General features: G+C 40.1%; 2 protein-coding genes across 4 annotated transcripts in view; one reads left to right on the forward strand and one right to left on the reverse strand.

The window, feature by feature from the left end:
- Positions 1-639: 639 nt before the first annotated feature.
- LOC136251324 (uncharacterized) overlaps positions 640-17,013 on the reverse strand; it is a 37,439-nt gene continuing 21,065 nt past the window's right edge. For 2 of the 3 annotated variants that reach the window (XM_066043760.1, XM_066043762.1), the window contains 12 exons: positions 3,766-4,152; positions 3,492-3,701; positions 3,058-3,438; positions 2,829-3,005; positions 2,496-2,599; positions 2,173-2,441; positions 1,846-2,115; positions 1,635-1,788; positions 1,484-1,576; positions 1,322-1,435; positions 1,182-1,267; positions 640-984 (listed from right to left, as the gene is read on the reverse strand). In XM_066043760.1, the coding sequence (XP_065899832.1) occupies positions 798-984; positions 1,182-1,267; positions 1,322-1,435; positions 1,484-1,576; positions 1,635-1,788; positions 1,846-2,115; positions 2,173-2,441; positions 2,496-2,599; positions 2,829-3,005; positions 3,058-3,438; positions 3,492-3,701; positions 3,766-4,152 (2,432 nt within the window). In that variant the 3' untranslated portion in view covers positions 640-797. The remainder of the gene's footprint in view (positions 985-1,181; positions 1,268-1,321; positions 1,436-1,483; positions 1,577-1,634; positions 1,789-1,845; positions 2,116-2,172; positions 2,442-2,495; positions 2,600-2,828; positions 3,006-3,057; positions 3,439-3,491; positions 3,702-3,765; positions 4,153-17,013) is intronic. The other variant, XM_066043761.1, reaches the window with a different exon arrangement.
- On the forward strand, positions 14,381-16,667 carry LOC136251335 (uncharacterized). The gene is made up of 2 exons (XM_066043775.1): positions 14,381-16,374; positions 16,526-16,667. Exons 1-2 carry the CDS (start codon positions 14,620-14,622, stop codon positions 16,556-16,558), a joined length of 1,788 nt encoding a protein of 595 aa, XP_065899847.1. The 5' UTR covers positions 14,381-14,619; the 3' UTR covers positions 16,559-16,667.

The raw sequence follows: 17,013 nt of genomic DNA on the forward strand, positions 1-17,013 counted from the left end.
GAATCATGAATTTATTGTGGATAGTAAAATATTACCTGTTTATGGAGTAATTGTGTTACGTATAATTTACCAATTTTATCAAGATGATCACCAATTTGATTATGTTATAGCTCTAGTATAGACTAGTGTATCATGTCAACTTGTAACATGAATAGTTCTGTCCATATATGTAGAGCATCTGGATGATATCACTGGTGGCTGTATTGCTGGAAGAAACAAACAGTTTTAATAGTTGTTTGACTACTAGTGAATCACTGGTGGAAGGGGAGGCAAGGAGAAGTGTGAAATAGCTGATGAGTTGGTCAAGATAATTGATGTTGGCATTAATGACTCTGGCATTACATTGAGTGGCTACCCATGACCATGTCAATTATGGAATGGATAATATGCTATCATGGCTATAGGTGATTCTTTTGAAAACTATTATGTGGGTGGTATACATATGTATGTGTAGTAATGGAGTATTTTCTGTAGTGAAGATAATATGATTAATGATCTCTAACTTAAGCAACATAATTGTTGTTTATGTTATGCATGCTTAGGTTCATTAAGATAATTTTTGTTACTGCATCTGTTTCATTGCATAATTATTTTGGTAGTTTAGCCGTATAGAGCATAATTTTGTTAACGTTACATTATTTTAATACACACCAAATGTTCCAACCTGTTGAACTATAAAATCATTTAAAAATGTGGACCATCGATTTCTATCATGGTCCCATATGGAATATACCACATATCATGTACGTACCATGCGAAGTGTACACAGTACAAAGAGTGGCATGTGTATGTACATATTATTTGTATGTGCATTGTAGGTCAGCATAAAGGTTCTTGGCTGCCCCAAGAGGAGCTCCCAACTTCATACCATCTTCACCAGCAACTTGGCTATCCTCATCAGACCAACCCAACAGGTAGTTACCATTACCAGCTAGTAACTTTGTGATCTGTCCAAACTGTGGTCTTGATCTTGGATCAGGATGCCTAGTAATCACAACATGCAATGATGGAGGAATTACTAGTCCCTGACTATTGCTTAGAAATGTGTGTAAATTATTTAGAAATGTAAATTATTGCTACAGCCTGGTCTTCACTATTAAAATTCAATATAGGAACAGCTGAATTTATATAGTTCTCTACAGAGTAATTTATGGACTTTATATTTTTTATAAATAACTTACCAGCACCTGATCATTACCCTGTACATTGTTCTTGAACAGCCTGGAGGAGGTGGAAGTCTGTAACCTCTGTCAACTTTTTCTAATGTCTTTATTAACAAGACATGTACACCACCATTAGTTTATACAACATATTTATTTACCTCTAAACTGCTCTTCCCTTCAAATGGTTTGTATCCTAAACTCCATATCTCATATAACACACATCCATAACTCCATACATCACTGAACACTGAATACTTCCTGTAGTGCAGTGCCTATTAACTTTAAACATACAGTATTACATAAAATAATGTTTCACTAACCTCAGGAGCTGTCCACTTTACTGGTATCTTCCCACCTGATGTGATGTAGTAGTTGTCATTAAGTAAATCACGAGACATTCCAAAGTCAGCAATCTGTGGTATGTGATGACGATTATAACATCCATCAAAATCTGTGTATGTACTAGTGTACCTTGCATGTACATTTTTCAGATACCAGAATGTTTCTAGCTGCCAAATCTCTATGGACAAATTGTTTACCACTAAGGTATGCCATTCCTGCTGCAATCTCTTGACAAAACTTCAATAGAAACTGCGGAAGTTTTGCATGAATAACTTCACCATCCCTAGGTGTTAATATGAGACAATTAGTGTATAAATACACTATATATAGTTATACTTACGAAGGTTGCAATTGTATTAGCAAGTTTCTCAGATCTCCACGAGACATATACTCTAACACAATCATGACAGGAGCTTCTGTCACTACACCAAAAAGCTTGATCACATTCTCATGATCAAACTGGCACATTATGGCAGCTTCTTGGAGGAATCGTACTCTCTCTTTCTCATTTACACCAGCATTTAGAGTTTTCAGTGCCACTTCCACATTTCCATTTAGAAGACCATGTGCAACTTTGCCAAATTCTCCTGATCCTAAATGTTCCAGTATTCTACACACAAACAACAATATTTTGAACTGTTCAACATACAGTTGAACTTATACAGACCTGATATCCTGATGACATAATTTATAAAAAATTTTCCCATCAAAAGCTCCATACAATTCTTCCTCTTCAGTGGGTGGTTCACAATAGATGGGTCCACAGTCTTCGTCTTCATAAGGAGTATCATATATCTTTTGTTCTTCTTCCATTAGTGCTGCTGTTTCATACATCTGATTATCTAATCCAGTATCATACTCATAAATCCCTTCTATTCTAGAGATTGCCTGGTCCACAAAGGTATATTTAACTGAATAGTTGTAGCGCTGCTCATCCTGTAAAGTTAAAGGGAATCAGATATGTACCTAATGCTAGAATACATTACTAACCATGGCTGTTTCAACAGGAGGCTGGTCATACTGGCTGTATGGTGAATCATAAAGAGCATTAGAATTATTTAGTGTGATTTGACCCATAGAAACGTCTTTTGCACCTATAAATTGCAATAGAGGAATGGTTTTTATTCAGAGTATATAGCTAACATTATGCTTAGGAGTGTAAGCCATGTATAACAAATTAGGCATGCATGAATACTACATATAATATATTATATGCATACATCTCTGTTCATTGTTCAATACACCTATTACTTATGTATCCTATGTACTTATGTATCCTATGTAATTATGTATCCTATGTACTTATGTATCTTGTGTACTCACCTTCATTAACATATACATTGCTTTCAACAGGATAAGAAGACTTATTCCTAGAGCGTCGGAGAAGCCATACCCCACAACATAAAAGAACCAGAATAATCATAAGTACCACAGCAGCTGCCACTGCTCCACCAATAATTGCAACAGGTGCACCATTCCCATCATTCTGGTCTGCAATTGCTACAAACATTTCATTAATGTAAAATTAATTTAAACAGTGAATGTAGATTACCAGCAACACAAGCAAAATCTCCTACACTTCTCCACTTCACTGAAGTCCCTTCATCATTCACATCATCACACACATGTTCCCCATTACCACTAACACTGTAACCACTTGAGCAACCCAGTAAACAACTTGAACCATAAGTTATATTACAATCACCAACTGATTGGCTGTTTGTTATCTCCACTTCTGGATCATTACATGTTAAGATGGTACAAGTCACTGGCTCACTACTCCATGTCCCATCAGCACTACATCTTGTTTGTCTGTTACCCTCCAACTGATAACCACGATTACAATAATAAGTACATGTGTCCTGGAAGACACTTGTGTTAGAGGGACAAGACACATTACCATTCTCTGGATCACTTAGACTGACACATGGTACTGTAACAGAACAACATTGTAAAGTTATATTACACTATGTAGTTCATTGTTACCTGGAGAACACGTCACTCCACTACCAGTGAACACCCATGTTACATCAGTTCCACTCCATGATCCATTAGATAAACATTGTCTGGTTGAGGAACCAGTTAGTTCATATCCAGGATCACACAAGAATGAACACTGATCTTCATAACGTGGTGCACTGGTAAAATCACATGAGATGTTACCATTACTGGGTGATGGTAGAGTGGTACACTGAACTGTGGAACAATTTGTGTGCATATCATAGAAATGTACATACAGTACAGTCTTATCTATAGTTACCTCTTTCACAACTCCATCCTCCTCCACTAGTCATCCACATTACTGATCCATCACTCAACACATCACACACATATGATGGGTCTCCACTACTATTAAAGCCTTCTTCGCACTGTAGATCACACATTGACTGATATGTGTTACTACAAGACTCAGCCAACATGCTGTTCATTGGTAGTGATGATGAAGGACACTGCATGATGGTACAGGAATCTGCAAATCCACTCCAACTACCATCAGCCTGACATGTTCTCCCTGCTCGACTACCGGTTAGCTCATAACCGGTGTTACATGTGTATCTACAAAAGTCTAAGTAAGAGGAAACTCCATCATCTCCCAGTATACATCTGACCATTCCATTATTGGGATTATTAAGTGGAGGGCAGCGTACTAAATAAATGAAACTGATATTAATATATACTTTACAAAAGATGTAGCCATTAAATAATCTTCAATCACACAAGCAGTTTATTATAAAATTATGCAGTTTATACTACAATATTTTTTTGTCAAAAAGCTATTCAGTTCATAGCCATCAAGTGCTATTACAACATACATAATTCATGATTCTTTAAATTCTCAAAATACTCCTTTCTAGTGATATGGGAGTGAAATGCTCTAAAACTGTTATCACAGATATAGTCTGTTCAGCATTTGTGCCCCTCTATTAGTCTACCCTTAATATTATCAGGGCACCTGCTAAAAAATTGAGCAGTATATACGCACATACATACTTTGAAGTCACATGTTATACAACTGTAGCAATTGTGTTATTTAATAGTTATACCATGGCCACGAGGGATTTGCCTGATATATATGCCCAAGCCCGAGGGTCACAGGCCCGAGGGCGCGGGAATATATATCAGGCAAATCCTGAGTGGCCATGGTATAAGTAATATATACCACTCTGGTATGCTCACCTAATAGGTGAAGGAAGACAAACCTGCATTCACCACATTACTTTTATACAGAGGTTTGCAAACATCGATTGTGGGTTTAAATTGTGGGCACAGGAAAGAAATGATTGTGGGTTTCACTGGTTGTAGTGATACCATTTTAAACCAAATAACTACTTTGAGGATGAATAAAGTAACCTAAGGTGCTAAAATAAACACTTAGACATATAGGTTGGGAATGTTTGAGGCATCTTTTCATGTAGTTGAAATGTACTGTACAGAAAAACAATTCCCGCATTGCAAAAATGAGTGATGCTTAGTAACTGAACTATGCAATGCTGACTTGCTCAATTCTTTTTGCTTCACAACAATGCCCCTAACTAAACCAACATGTTTAACTCAAACCCACAATGCAAAACTTTAAGCAGCTCTATATAAATTATCAAAGGGAACTGATGCTTTATAGCTGCCTCAGCATCAAAGGCAGTTGTGGTCAGGGCTATATCATGATATCACCGTAACCACAGGGCGATATCTAGATATCGCCCTGTGGTCAGGGCAACATGTGATATCAAAACACACGGTAGTGTGTCGCGCGGCCCAAGAAGCCGACACATAACACCCGTGAGTATATTGACAAGAAGAAAGAAAACGCAATTTTCGCACCTCTGTAGCTCTGTGCTTCCTTAATGAAACAAGACGATTTTTGCTGTGGACATGCCCTCCAACTGCAGCACTCCACATTCCACATTTGAGCGAAATCGCTTCGCGCGTTCCCGAGATATTCGACTTCAAAAATTGGCTCAGTTTCTTCGTTTTTTTTTTCTTCTTATTTTTCTTTTTCTTGTCGCACACTTACAAAAACTGCTATAAAACTAGAACGCCATATCCGATTGCCTTGAACTTTGGCACACAGAAGAGGGATATAAAGGCGCATCTCGGTACCAACTTTGGCTGGAATACGATAAACAGGCAAAGAGTTATGAGCGATTATTCACGAAAAATAACACTAATATGTTGTCACGGCTACAGGGTAAACCGCGTATGGGAAGAAGCTAAAAATCGGTGGGTGAATAGGTTAACTATTGAACCTCAAACCTTTTGTGGTTTGAAAGAAATCGAGCTAAAAAACAGGAAGATACAACGAAAAAACCAACAGTGTGTAACAATTACGCAATCGAGATTAGCTAATAAAAAAAAAACGACTGCTTGCCACGCCTACCAGATAAACCGCTTGGGGTAATGCTTTGAAAATCGTTGTACAGATGGAGTATTCATCTTAGAAAGGCTCATCAATGGTGTAGAAGAATCAGACTTAAAGCCACAAAGTTATAACACGAAATCCAACTTGGTGCAGCAAGTGCGAGATCGAGATACTCTAATAGAGCAATCATCCTAATAGAGCAGTCACCCTGAAGAGAATTCAAGAGATCAGCTAGAAACAAGAAACCTGTATAGAGATCAGCTACACACAAGTCACCCTGTAGAGAGATCAGCTAGAAGAAGTTACCTTGTAGGGAGTCCATGCAACTATGGAAAGGGATAGTTCAGCTAGAAAAAATCACCTTGTAGAGTTCAGCTACAAAGAAACCACCATGTAGAGAGTTCAGCTACAAACAAATCGCCCTGTGGAGAGATCAATAGAAGAAGTTACCTTGCAGAGAGTTCAGCTACAAAGAAACCATCATGTAGAGAGTTCAGCTACAAACAAATCTCCCTGTAGAGAGATTAGCTAGAAGAAGTTATCTTGTAGAGAGTTCAGCTACAAAGAAACCATCATGTAGAGAGTTCAGCTACAAACAAATCTCCCTGTAGAGAGATCAGCTAGAAGAAGTTATCTTGTAGAGAGTTCAGCTTCAAACAAATCACCCTGTAGAAAGATCAGCTAGAAGAGGTCACCTTGTAGAGAGTTCAGTTACAAAGAAACAACCATGTAGAGAGCTCAGCTACAAACTAGTGACTTTGTAGAGACATCAGCTAGAAGAAGTTACCTCGTAGAGAGTTCAGCTACAAAGAAACCATTCTTTAAAGAGCTCAGCTGCAAACAAATCACCTGTACAGAATTCAGCTACAAATAAATCACCCTGTAGAAAGATGAGCTAGAAAAAGTTACCTTGTAGAGAGTTCAGTTACAAAGAAACCACCATGTAGAGAATTCAGCTACAAACTAGTGACCCTGTAAAGACATCAGCTAGAAGAAGTTACCTTGAGAGAGTTCAGCTACAAAGAAACCATTATTTAAAGAGCTCAGCTGCAAACAAATCACCTATACAGAATTCAGCTACAAACAAATCACCATGTAGAGAGATCATCTAGAAGAAGTTATCTTGTAGATAGCTCAGCTACAAGCAAATCACCCTGTAGAGAGATCAGCTAGAAGATGTTTACTTGTAGAGAGTTCAGCTACAAAGAAACCATCATTTGTGACTGGATTTTGGAAAAACGATCCAAATCGCACATTAGAAGTTCCGAGATAAACGGTTTTAAAGAATTGAAGCCAGCATAACTCTCCAAGGATAGCAAACACGCGTATGAAATTTACACAAAAGATGCATCAATCTGTTACCTTTCAAGCCACTTCCAGTACTTGTAGCTGCTTGTACAGTTTCCCGCCAAATAAGATAGAAAATCTGAGCAGTTGGACGAGCGAAGTAGTATCACGAGTGCTCACAAAGGGGTGGAGGCTGGGGGGTGGCGGGGAGGGCAAAAGTTAGACCTCAAAATGGAGGCAGACCACGATTGGAGTCCAGACACGAGATTACAGGGCTGTGCTGGCTCCTTAGTGGCTGATATGTAGCAAAATCAACAGAGAACACGTCTGGCCAACATTATAAGGCTGTCCACCAGTGAACCACTGACTCTTGCCAAGCCAGGTCCTTCACAAGGCCTGAAACCGCCATTTGAGCACTCCACACCACCCAGAAAAGACGTGTGTAAAAACCAGCCTCGTGTAGTTTGAGTAGTGTTGAGGGTCAAAACTTGTAGTACGATAGTGTAGCTATCCACTGGTGGCGTTAGTTTGATTTTGCCTGATGTGCGATTTGGATCGGTTCTGTAAAATCTGGTCACATTTAGAGAGTTCAGCTTCAAACAAATAACCTGTAGAGAGTTCAGCTACAAACAAATCTCCCTGTAGAGAGATCAGCTAGAAGAAGTTACCTTGTAGAGAGTTCAGCTACAAAGAAACCATTCTGTTTAGAGCTCAGCTGCAAACAAATCACCTGTACAGAATTCAGCTACAAACAAATCACCCTGTAGAGAGATCAGCTAGAAGAAGTTACCTTGTAGAGAGTTCAGCTATAAAGAAACCACCATGTAGAGAGTTCAGCTGCAAAGAAATCACCTTGTATAAAATTAAGTTAGACCTCAAAATGGAGGCAGACCACGATTGGAGTCCAGACACGAGATTACAGGGCTGTGCTGGCTCCTTAGTGGCTGATATGTAGCAAAATCAACAGAGAACACGTCTGGCCAACATTATAAGGCTGTCCACCAGTGAACCACTGACTCTTGCCAAGCCAGGTCCTTCACAAGGCCTGAAACCGCCATTTGAGCACTCCACACCACCCAGAAAAGACGTGTGTAAAAACCAGCCTCGTGTAGTTTGAGTAGTGTTGAGGGTCAAAACTTGTAGTACGATAGTGTAGCTATCCACTGGTGGCGTTAGTTTGATTTTGCCTGATGTGCGATTTGGATCGGTTCTGTAAAATCTGGTCACATTTAGAGAGTTCAGCTTCAAACAAATAACCTGTAGAGAGTTCAGCTACAAACAAATCTCCCTGTAGAGAGATCAGCTAGAAGAAGTTACCTTGTAGAGAGTTCAGCTACAAAGAAACCATTCTGTTTAGAGCTCAGCTGCAAACAAATCACCTGTACAGAATTCAGCTACAAACAAATCACCCTGTAGAGAGATCAGCTAGAAGAAGTTACCTTGTAGAGAGTTCAGCTATAAAGAAACCACCATGTAGAGAGTTCAGCTGCAAAGAAATCACCTTGTATAAAATTAAGTTAGACCTCAAAATGGAGGCAGACCACGATTGGAGTCCAGACACGAGATTACAGGGCTGTGCTGGCTCCTTAGTGGCTGATATGTAGCAAAATCAACAGAGAACACGTCTGGCCAACATTATAAGGCTGTCCACCAGTGAACCACTGACTCTTGCCAAGCCAGGTCCTTCACAAGGCCTGAAACCGCCATTTGAGCACTCCACACCACCCAGAAAAGACGTGTGTAAAAACCAGCCTCGTGTAGTTTGAGTAGTGTTGAGGGTCAAAACTTGTAGTACGATAGTGTAGCTATCCACTGGTGGCGTTAGTTTGATTTTGCCTGATGTGCGATTTGGATCGGTTCTGTAAAATCTGGTCACATTTAGAGAGTTCAGCTTCAAACAAATAACCTGTAGAGAGTTCAGCTACAAACAAATCTCCCTGTAGAGAGATCAGCTAGAAGAAGTTACCTTGTAGAGAGTTCAGCTACAAAGAAACCATTCTGTTTAGAGCTCAGCTGCAAACAAATCACCTGTACAGAATTCAGCTACAAACAAATCACCCTGTAGAGAGATCAGCTAGAAGAAGTTACCTTGTAGAGAGTTCAGCTATAAAGAAACCACCATGTAGAGAGTTCAGCTGCAAAGAAATCACCTTGTATAAAATTAAGTTAGACCTCAAAATGGAGGCAGACCACGATTGGAGTCCAGACACGAGATTACAGGGCTGTGCTGGCTCCTTAGTGGCTGATATGTAGCAAAATCAACAGAGAACACGTCTGGCCAACATTATAAGGCTGTCCACCAGTGAACCACTGACTCTTGCCAAGCCAGGTCCTTCACAAGGCCTGAAACCGCCATTTGAGCACTCCACACCACCCAGAAAAGACGTGTGTAAAAACCAGCCTCGTGTAGTTTGAGTAGTGTTGAGGGTCAAAACTTGTAGTACGATAGTGTAGCTATCCACTGGTGGCGTTAGTTTGATTTTGCCTGATGTGCGATTTGGATCGGTTCTGTAAAATCTGGTCACATTTAGAGAGTTCAGCTTCAAACAAATAACCTGTAGAGAGTTCAGCTACAAACAAATCTCCCTGTAGAGAGATCAGCTAGAAGAAGTTACCTTGTAGAGAGTTCAGCTACAAAGAAACCATTCTGTTTAGAGCTCAGCTGCAAACAAATCACCTGTACAGAATTCAGCTACAAACAAATCACCCTGTAGAGAGATCAGCTAGAAGAAGTTACCTTGTAGAGAGTTCAGCTATAAAGAAACCACCATGTAGAGAGTTCAGCTGCAAAGAAATCACCTTGTATAAAATTAAGTTAGACCTCAAAATGGAGGCAGACCACGATTGGAGTCCAGACACGAGATTACAGGGCTGTGCTGGCTCCTTAGTGGCTGATATGTAGCAAAATCAACAGAGAACACGTCTGGCCAACATTATAAGGCTGTCCACCAGTGAACCACTGACTCTTGCCAAGCCAGGTCCTTCACAAGGCCTGAAACCGCCATTTGAGCACTCCACACCACCCAGAAAAGACGTGTGTAAAAACCAGCCTCGTGTAGTTTGAGTAGTGTTGAGGGTCAAAACTTGTAGTACGATAGTGTAGCTATCCACTGGTGGCGTTAGTTTGATTTTGCCTGATGTGCGATTTGGATTGGTTCTGTAAAATCTGGTCACATTTAGAGAGTTCAGCTTCAAACAAATAACCTGTAGAGAGTTCAGCTACAAACAAATCTCCCTGTAGAGAGATCAGCTAGAAGAAGTTACCTTGTAGAGAGTTCGGCTACAAACAAATCACCCTGTAGAAAGATCAGCTAGAAGAAGTCACCTTGTAGAAAGTTCAGTTACAAAGAAGCCACCATGTAGAGAGTTCAGCTACAAACTAGTCACCTTGTAGAGAAATCAGCTAGAAGAAGTTACCTTGTAGAGAGTTCAGCTACAAAGAAACCATTCTGTTTAGAGCTCAGCTGCAAACAAATCACCTGTACAGAATTCAGCTACAAACAAATCACCCTGTAGAGAGATCAGCTAGAAGAAGTTACCTTGTAGATCGTTCAGCTACAAACAAATCACCCTGTAGAGAGATCAGCTAGAAGAAGTTACCTTGTAGAGAGTTCAGCTACAAAGAAACCATTCTGTTTAGAGCTCAGCTGCAAACAAATCACCTGTACAGAATTCAGCTACAAACAAATCACCCTGTAGAGAGATCAGCTAGAAGAAGTTACCTTGTAGATCGTTCAGCTACAAACAAATCACCCTGTAGAGAGATCAGCTAGAAGAAGTTACCTTGTAGATCGTTCAGCTACAAACAAATCACCCTGTAGAAAGATCAGCTAGAAGAAGTCACCTTGTAGAAAGTTCAGTTACAAAGAAGCCAACGTGTAGAGAGTTCAGCTACAAACTAGTCACCTTGTAGAGACATCAGCTAGAAGAAGTTACCTTGTAGAGAGTTCAGCTACAAAGAAACCATTCTGTAAAGAGCTCAGCTGCAAACAAATCACCTGTACAGAATTCAGCTACAAACAAATCACCCTGTAGAGAGATCAGCTAGAAGAAGTTACTTTGTAGATCGTTCAGCTACAAACAAATCACCTTGTAGAGAGATCAGCTAGAAGAAGTTACCTTGTAGAGAGTTCAGCTATAAAGAAACCACCATGTAGAGAGTTCAGCTGCAAAGAAATCACCTTGTATAAAATTAAGTTAGACCTCAAAATGGAGGCAGACCACGATTGGAGTCCAGACACGAGATTACAGGGCTGTGCTGGCTCCTTAGTGGCTGATATGTAGCAAAATCAACAGAGAACACGTCTGGCCAACATTATAAGGCTGTCCACCAGTGAACCACTGACTCTTGCCAAGCCAGGTCCTTCACAAGGCCTGAAACCGCCATTTGAGCACTCCACACCACCCAGAAAAGACGTGTGTAAAAACCAGCCTCGTGTAGTTTGAGTAGTGTTGAGGGTCAAAACTTGTAGTACGATAGTGTAGCTATCCACTGGTGGCGTTAGTTTGATTTTGCCTGATGTGCGATTTGGATCGGTTCTGTAAAATCTGGTCACATTTAGAGAGTTCAGCTTCAAACAAATAACCTGTAGAGAGTTCAGCTACAAACAAATCTCCCTGTAGAGAGATCAGCTAGAAGAAGTTACCTTGTAGAGAGTTCGGCTACAAACAAATCACCCTGTAGAAAGATCAGCTAGAAGAAGTCACCTTGTAGAAAGTTCAGTTACAAAGAAGCCACCATGTAGAGAGTTCAGCTACAAACTAGTCACCTTGTAGAGAAATCAGCTAGAAGAAGTTACCTTGTAGAGAGTTCAGCTACAAAGAAACCATTCTGTTTAGAGCTCAGCTGCAAACAAATCACCTGTACAGAATTCAGCTACAAACAAATCACCCTGTAGAGAGATCAGCTAGAAGAAGTTACCTTGTAGATCGTTCAGCTACAAACAAATCACCCTGTAGAGAGATCAGCTAGAAGAAGTTACCTTGTAGAGAGTTCAGCTACAAAGAAACCATTCTGTTTAGAGCTCAGCTGCAAACAAATCACCTGTACAGAATTCAGCTACAAACAAATCACCCTGTAGAGAGATCAGCTAGAAGAAGTTACCTTGTAGATCGTTCAGCTACAAACAAATCACCCTGTAGAGAGATCAGCTAGAAGAAGTTACCTTGTAGATCGTTCAGCTACAAACAAATCACCCTGTAGAAAGATCAGCTAGAAGAAGTCACCTTGTAGAAAGTTCAGTTACAAAGAAGCCACCGTGTAGAGAGTTCAGCTACAAACTAGTCACCTTGTAGAGACATCAGCTAGAAGAAGTTACCTTGTAGAGAGTTCAGCTACAAAGAAACCATTCTGTAAAGAGCTCAGCTGCAAACAAATCACCTGTACAGAATTCAGCTACAAACAAATCACCCTGTAGAGAGATCAGCTAGAAGAAGTTACTTTGTAGATCGTTCAGCTACAAACAAATCACCTTGTAGAGAGATCAGCTAGAAGAAGTTACCTTGTAGAGAGTTCAGCTATAAAGAAACCACCATGTAGAGAGTTCAGCTGCAAAGAAATCACCTTGTATAAAATTAAGTTAGACCTCAAAATGGAGGCAGACCACGATTGGAGTCCAGACACGAGATTACAGGGCTGTGCTGGCTCCTTAGTGGCTGATATGTAGCAAAATCAACAGAGAACACGTCTGGCCAACATTATAAGGCTGTCCACCAGTGAACCACTGACTCTTGCCAAGCCAGGTCCTTCACAAGGCCTGAAACCGCCATTTGAGCACTCCACACCACCCAGAAAAGACGTGTGTAAAAACCAGCCTCGTGTAGTTTGAGTAGTGTTGAGGGTCAAAACTTGTAGTACGATAGTGTAGCTATCCACTGGTGGCATTAGTTTGATTTTGCCTGATGTGCGATTTGGATCGGTTCTGTAAAATCTGGTCACATTTAGAGAGTTCAGCTTCAAACAAATAACCTGTAGAGAGTTCAGCTACAAACAAATCTCCCTGTAGAGAGATCAGCTAGAAGAAGTTACCTTGTAGAGAGTTCGGCTACAAACAAATCACCCTGTAGAAAGATCAGCTAGAAGAAGTCACCTTGTAGAAAGTTCAGTTACAAAGAAGCCACCATGTAGAGAGTTCAGCTACAAACTAGTCACCTTGTAGAGAAATCAGCTAGAAGAAGTTACCTTGTAGAGAGTTCAGCTACAAAGAAACCATTCTGTTTAGAGCTCAGCTGCAAACAAATCACCTGTACAGAATTCAGCTACAAACAAATCACCCTGTAGAGAGATCAGCTAGAAGAAGTTACCTTGTAGATCGTTCAGCTACAAACAAATCACCCTGTAGAGAGATCAGCTAGAAGAAGTTACCTTGTAGAGAGTTCAGCTACAAAGAAACCATTCTGTTTAGAGCTCAGCTGCAAACAAATCACCTGTACAGAATTCAGCTACAAACAAATCACCCTGTAGAGAGATCAGCTAGAAGAAGTTACCTTGTAGATCGTTCAGCTACAAACAAATCACCCTGTAGAAAGATCAGCTAGAAGAAGTCACCTTGTAGAAAGTTCAGTTACAAAGAAGCCACCGTGTAGAGAGTTCAGCTACAAACTAGTCACCTTGTAGAGACATCAGCTAGAAGAAGTTACCTTGTAGAGAGTTCAGCTACAAAGAAACCATTCTGTAAAGAGCTCAGCTGCAAACAAATCACCTGTACAGAATTCAGCTACAAACAAATCACCCTGTAGAGAGATCAGCTAGAAGAAGTTACTTTGTAGATCGTTCAGCTACAAACAAATCACCTTGTAGAGAGATCAGCTAGAAGAAGTTACCTTGTAGAGAGTTCAGCTATAAAGAAACCACCATGTAGAGAGTTCAGCTGCAAAGAAATCACCTTGTATAAAATTCTGCCACGAGCAAATTGCCCTGTAGAAAGATCAGTTAGAAGAAGTTACCTTGTAGAGAGTTCAGCTACAAAGAAACCATTCTGTAAAGGGCTCAGCTGCAAACAAATCACCTGTACAGAATTCAGCTACAAACAAATCACCCTGTAGAGAGATCAGCTAGAAGAAATCACTTTGTAGAGAGTTCAGCTACAAAGAAACCACCATGTAGAGAGTTCAGCTGCAAAGAAATCACCCTGTATAAAATTCTGCCACAAGCAAATTGCCCTGTAGAAAGATCAGTTAGAAGAAGTTACCTTGTAGATAGTTCAGCTACAAACAGATCTCCCTGTGTCGAGACTGAGGAGTGATTGTCTAAATTATATTGCAAGCAGGACTTGAACATTTGTAATGTGTGTTATTATTATGATGTCATCATTATGTGCACGTGATATAATGTATAAAAGTGTACACTCTGTTTAAATTATGACCAGTCTTATGTGAGCCAAAACGAAGCGAGTTATCCCTCCGAAACGATTGAGCCTTGGCGTCCTTCTGTCTTCGTTACAGTTGGTGCTGTGACCAGGATTCTGGGCGATGTCCGGACCAATAAGGAAGATAATAGGACCCGCTAAGGCCCGTCTACAGCAGTACATTGAGTCAGCGAACGGTTTGTTGGAGAATAAACCCAAGGAACAGGAACTGGACGAATACGAGAGTGAAGTAGAAGATTTTCTGAACAGGCTCACGACTAACGTTTCGTTGCTAGAAAAATGCAACAAAGACTGGTCGAACGTTCTTAAGGAAGCAAAAGGTGACGCCAAGGCTACTGAAGAGAAAGAGTATTCTCGAGCGACAGATGGCGAAACTGGATTTATTGAACTTATGTTTGCCGCCAATGAAGTGATATCCAGATTGAAAGCAAGAGTAACATTAATCTCAAGGAAGAGAGAACAAGCCAACTACCAGAAAATGCTAACCTCAACACAAACTAACCTTCAACCTATAATTGACCATGCAACTGTACAAGCTACACGGGAAGTACAAGCTGCGACCTTGACCTCTTCTTCATCAGGTGATACCTTTACAGTAAACAATCCACAGTTGTCAGTACATCTTCCGAAGTTGCATTTACCGATATTTGATGGAAATTTGTTAAAGTGGCCAGAATTTTGGGATATTTTTCATTCGTCCGTTCATAAGCAGAAGATACCAAATGTGTCAAAGTTCAGTTATCTCAAGGGAACTCTCCGAGGTGTTGCCTCTGTTGCAATTTCAGGCATCTCTGTAACTGAGGAGAACTATGACGTAGCACTCAAACTTTTAAAGGAGAGATTTGGAAGAAAGGAATCAATAGTTGAAGTGCTTTATGCCAAATTACAGAATCTTCCAACCTCTTCGTGCAAGTTCAGTGACATTCAGTACACTCACAATAATATTGAGAGAATATTGAGACAGTTGGAGTCACAAGGTGAGACAGTTGACAATCAGAGGATGCTGGTTTACCAGATTTTGAGCAAGTTCCCTTTGGAAGTCATTTTAAAGTTGGAAAGCACAAAACAATGTGATGAAGAATGGACAATGGAATTATTGAGACAGTTATTGAGTCGATATGTGATTGTTCAAGAGAATGCTTATCGAAGAGTGGCTAATGCCAAAGGAAGGAATTATGACTATCGACCTGTAAGACATGAAGGAGGACAAAAGGAGAGTCAATCCTTGTCCGGAGGTGGTAAGCAGTTATTGAATCAGGCATCTGTTGACACTTTTACTACTAATGTACAGAGAAGAGGTAGAAGTCCTAGTTGTGTGTTCTGCAGAGGTGACCACTTTAATGATGAATGTGACAGAGTTAAAACACTTGCTGAACGTAAGCGGAAACTGATAACTCAGGGTCGTTGTTTTCTTTGTTTTAAGGTTGGACACACATTTACTGATTGTTCATCACCTCAGAGATATGGTTGTTATTATTGTGGGAAAAAACAACACCATAATCGAGCTATATGCCCACAAAGATTTGGTGATGGTGAAGTGAGAAAGAATGTTGTTCCTGACCATGATGTTGGTAATGTAGTAACAGAGGGGAGTCAAGATAAACCTACTGAAACTCTTAATGCAAGTGTAGGCACTGATCATGCTTTAATTGCTTCTGGAGAAAAGGTCTTGTTACAGACAGCAGTTGTTCCTATTCAGACAGCAGATGGATCAGCAACCATTATGGCAAAAGTTTTGTTGGATAGTGCAAGTCATCGTACCTTCATAACTGACCAGCTGGCTAAGAAGTTGAAGTTAACTTGTGATCGTGAGGAGTTACTGTCTATATCGACCTTTGCTGCAAGGACACCTCAGCAGGTAAACACCTTTGTTGTCCACTTTAATGTGATAACTAAAAACAATTCTTGTTTACCACTTCATGCTAATGTGATAAATAAAATTACAGGCCCAATACAAAGGGGCCCAATACAACCATCAGATCTAGAGTTTTTGCTATCAATTTCTCCAGAGAAAATGGCTGACACTGTTCCCAAGGATGTAGAGCCGGTGAATGTTGACCTCTTAATAGGATCTGATTATTTTTGGACCATCTTGGGTACTGAGAAGTTGACACTTCCATCAGGATTGTTTTTGATATCCTCAAAGATAGGATACATTCATACAGGAAAGTACAGTATCAGAAGTTGTCAACAACATGTTTCAAGTTGTCTTGTGATGACAGAGGTTAATAAGATGTTACCTGAAATGAGTATGGTTTCATGTTCTGATGATTCAGTTACTTGTATTGAAGACTTTTGGAGATTGGAAACAATTGGAATCAGCGATCCATTGGACATAACTGATGATGATAAAGCTCTTGAAAGATTTAATTCCTCGATTTGTTTTGAGGATGGTAGGTATCAGATACAGTGGCCATGGAAATATGAGAACTTGGATATTCCTGAAAACTTGGATATTGCAGTTGGTAGACTTAGATCTTTGGCAAGACGTTTTCAG

Source organism: Dysidea avara, chromosome 3, assembly GCF_963678975.1.
Source record: "Dysidea avara chromosome 3, odDysAvar1.4, whole genome shotgun sequence".
In the NCBI taxonomy this organism is placed as follows: Eukaryota; Metazoa; Porifera; class Demospongiae; order Dictyoceratida; family Dysideidae; genus Dysidea; species Dysidea avara.

Excerpts from the sequence above, each read along its gene's own strand:
- LOC136251335 (XM_066043775.1), top strand. The coding sequence starts at position 14,620 with ATGTCCGGACCAATAAGGAAGATAATAGGACCCGCTAAGGCCCGTCTA. Across the intron at positions 16,375-16,525 it reads CTGCAAGGACACCTCAGCAG|AGAAAATGGCTGACACTGTT; the intron begins GTAAACACCTTT and ends CAATTTCTCCAG.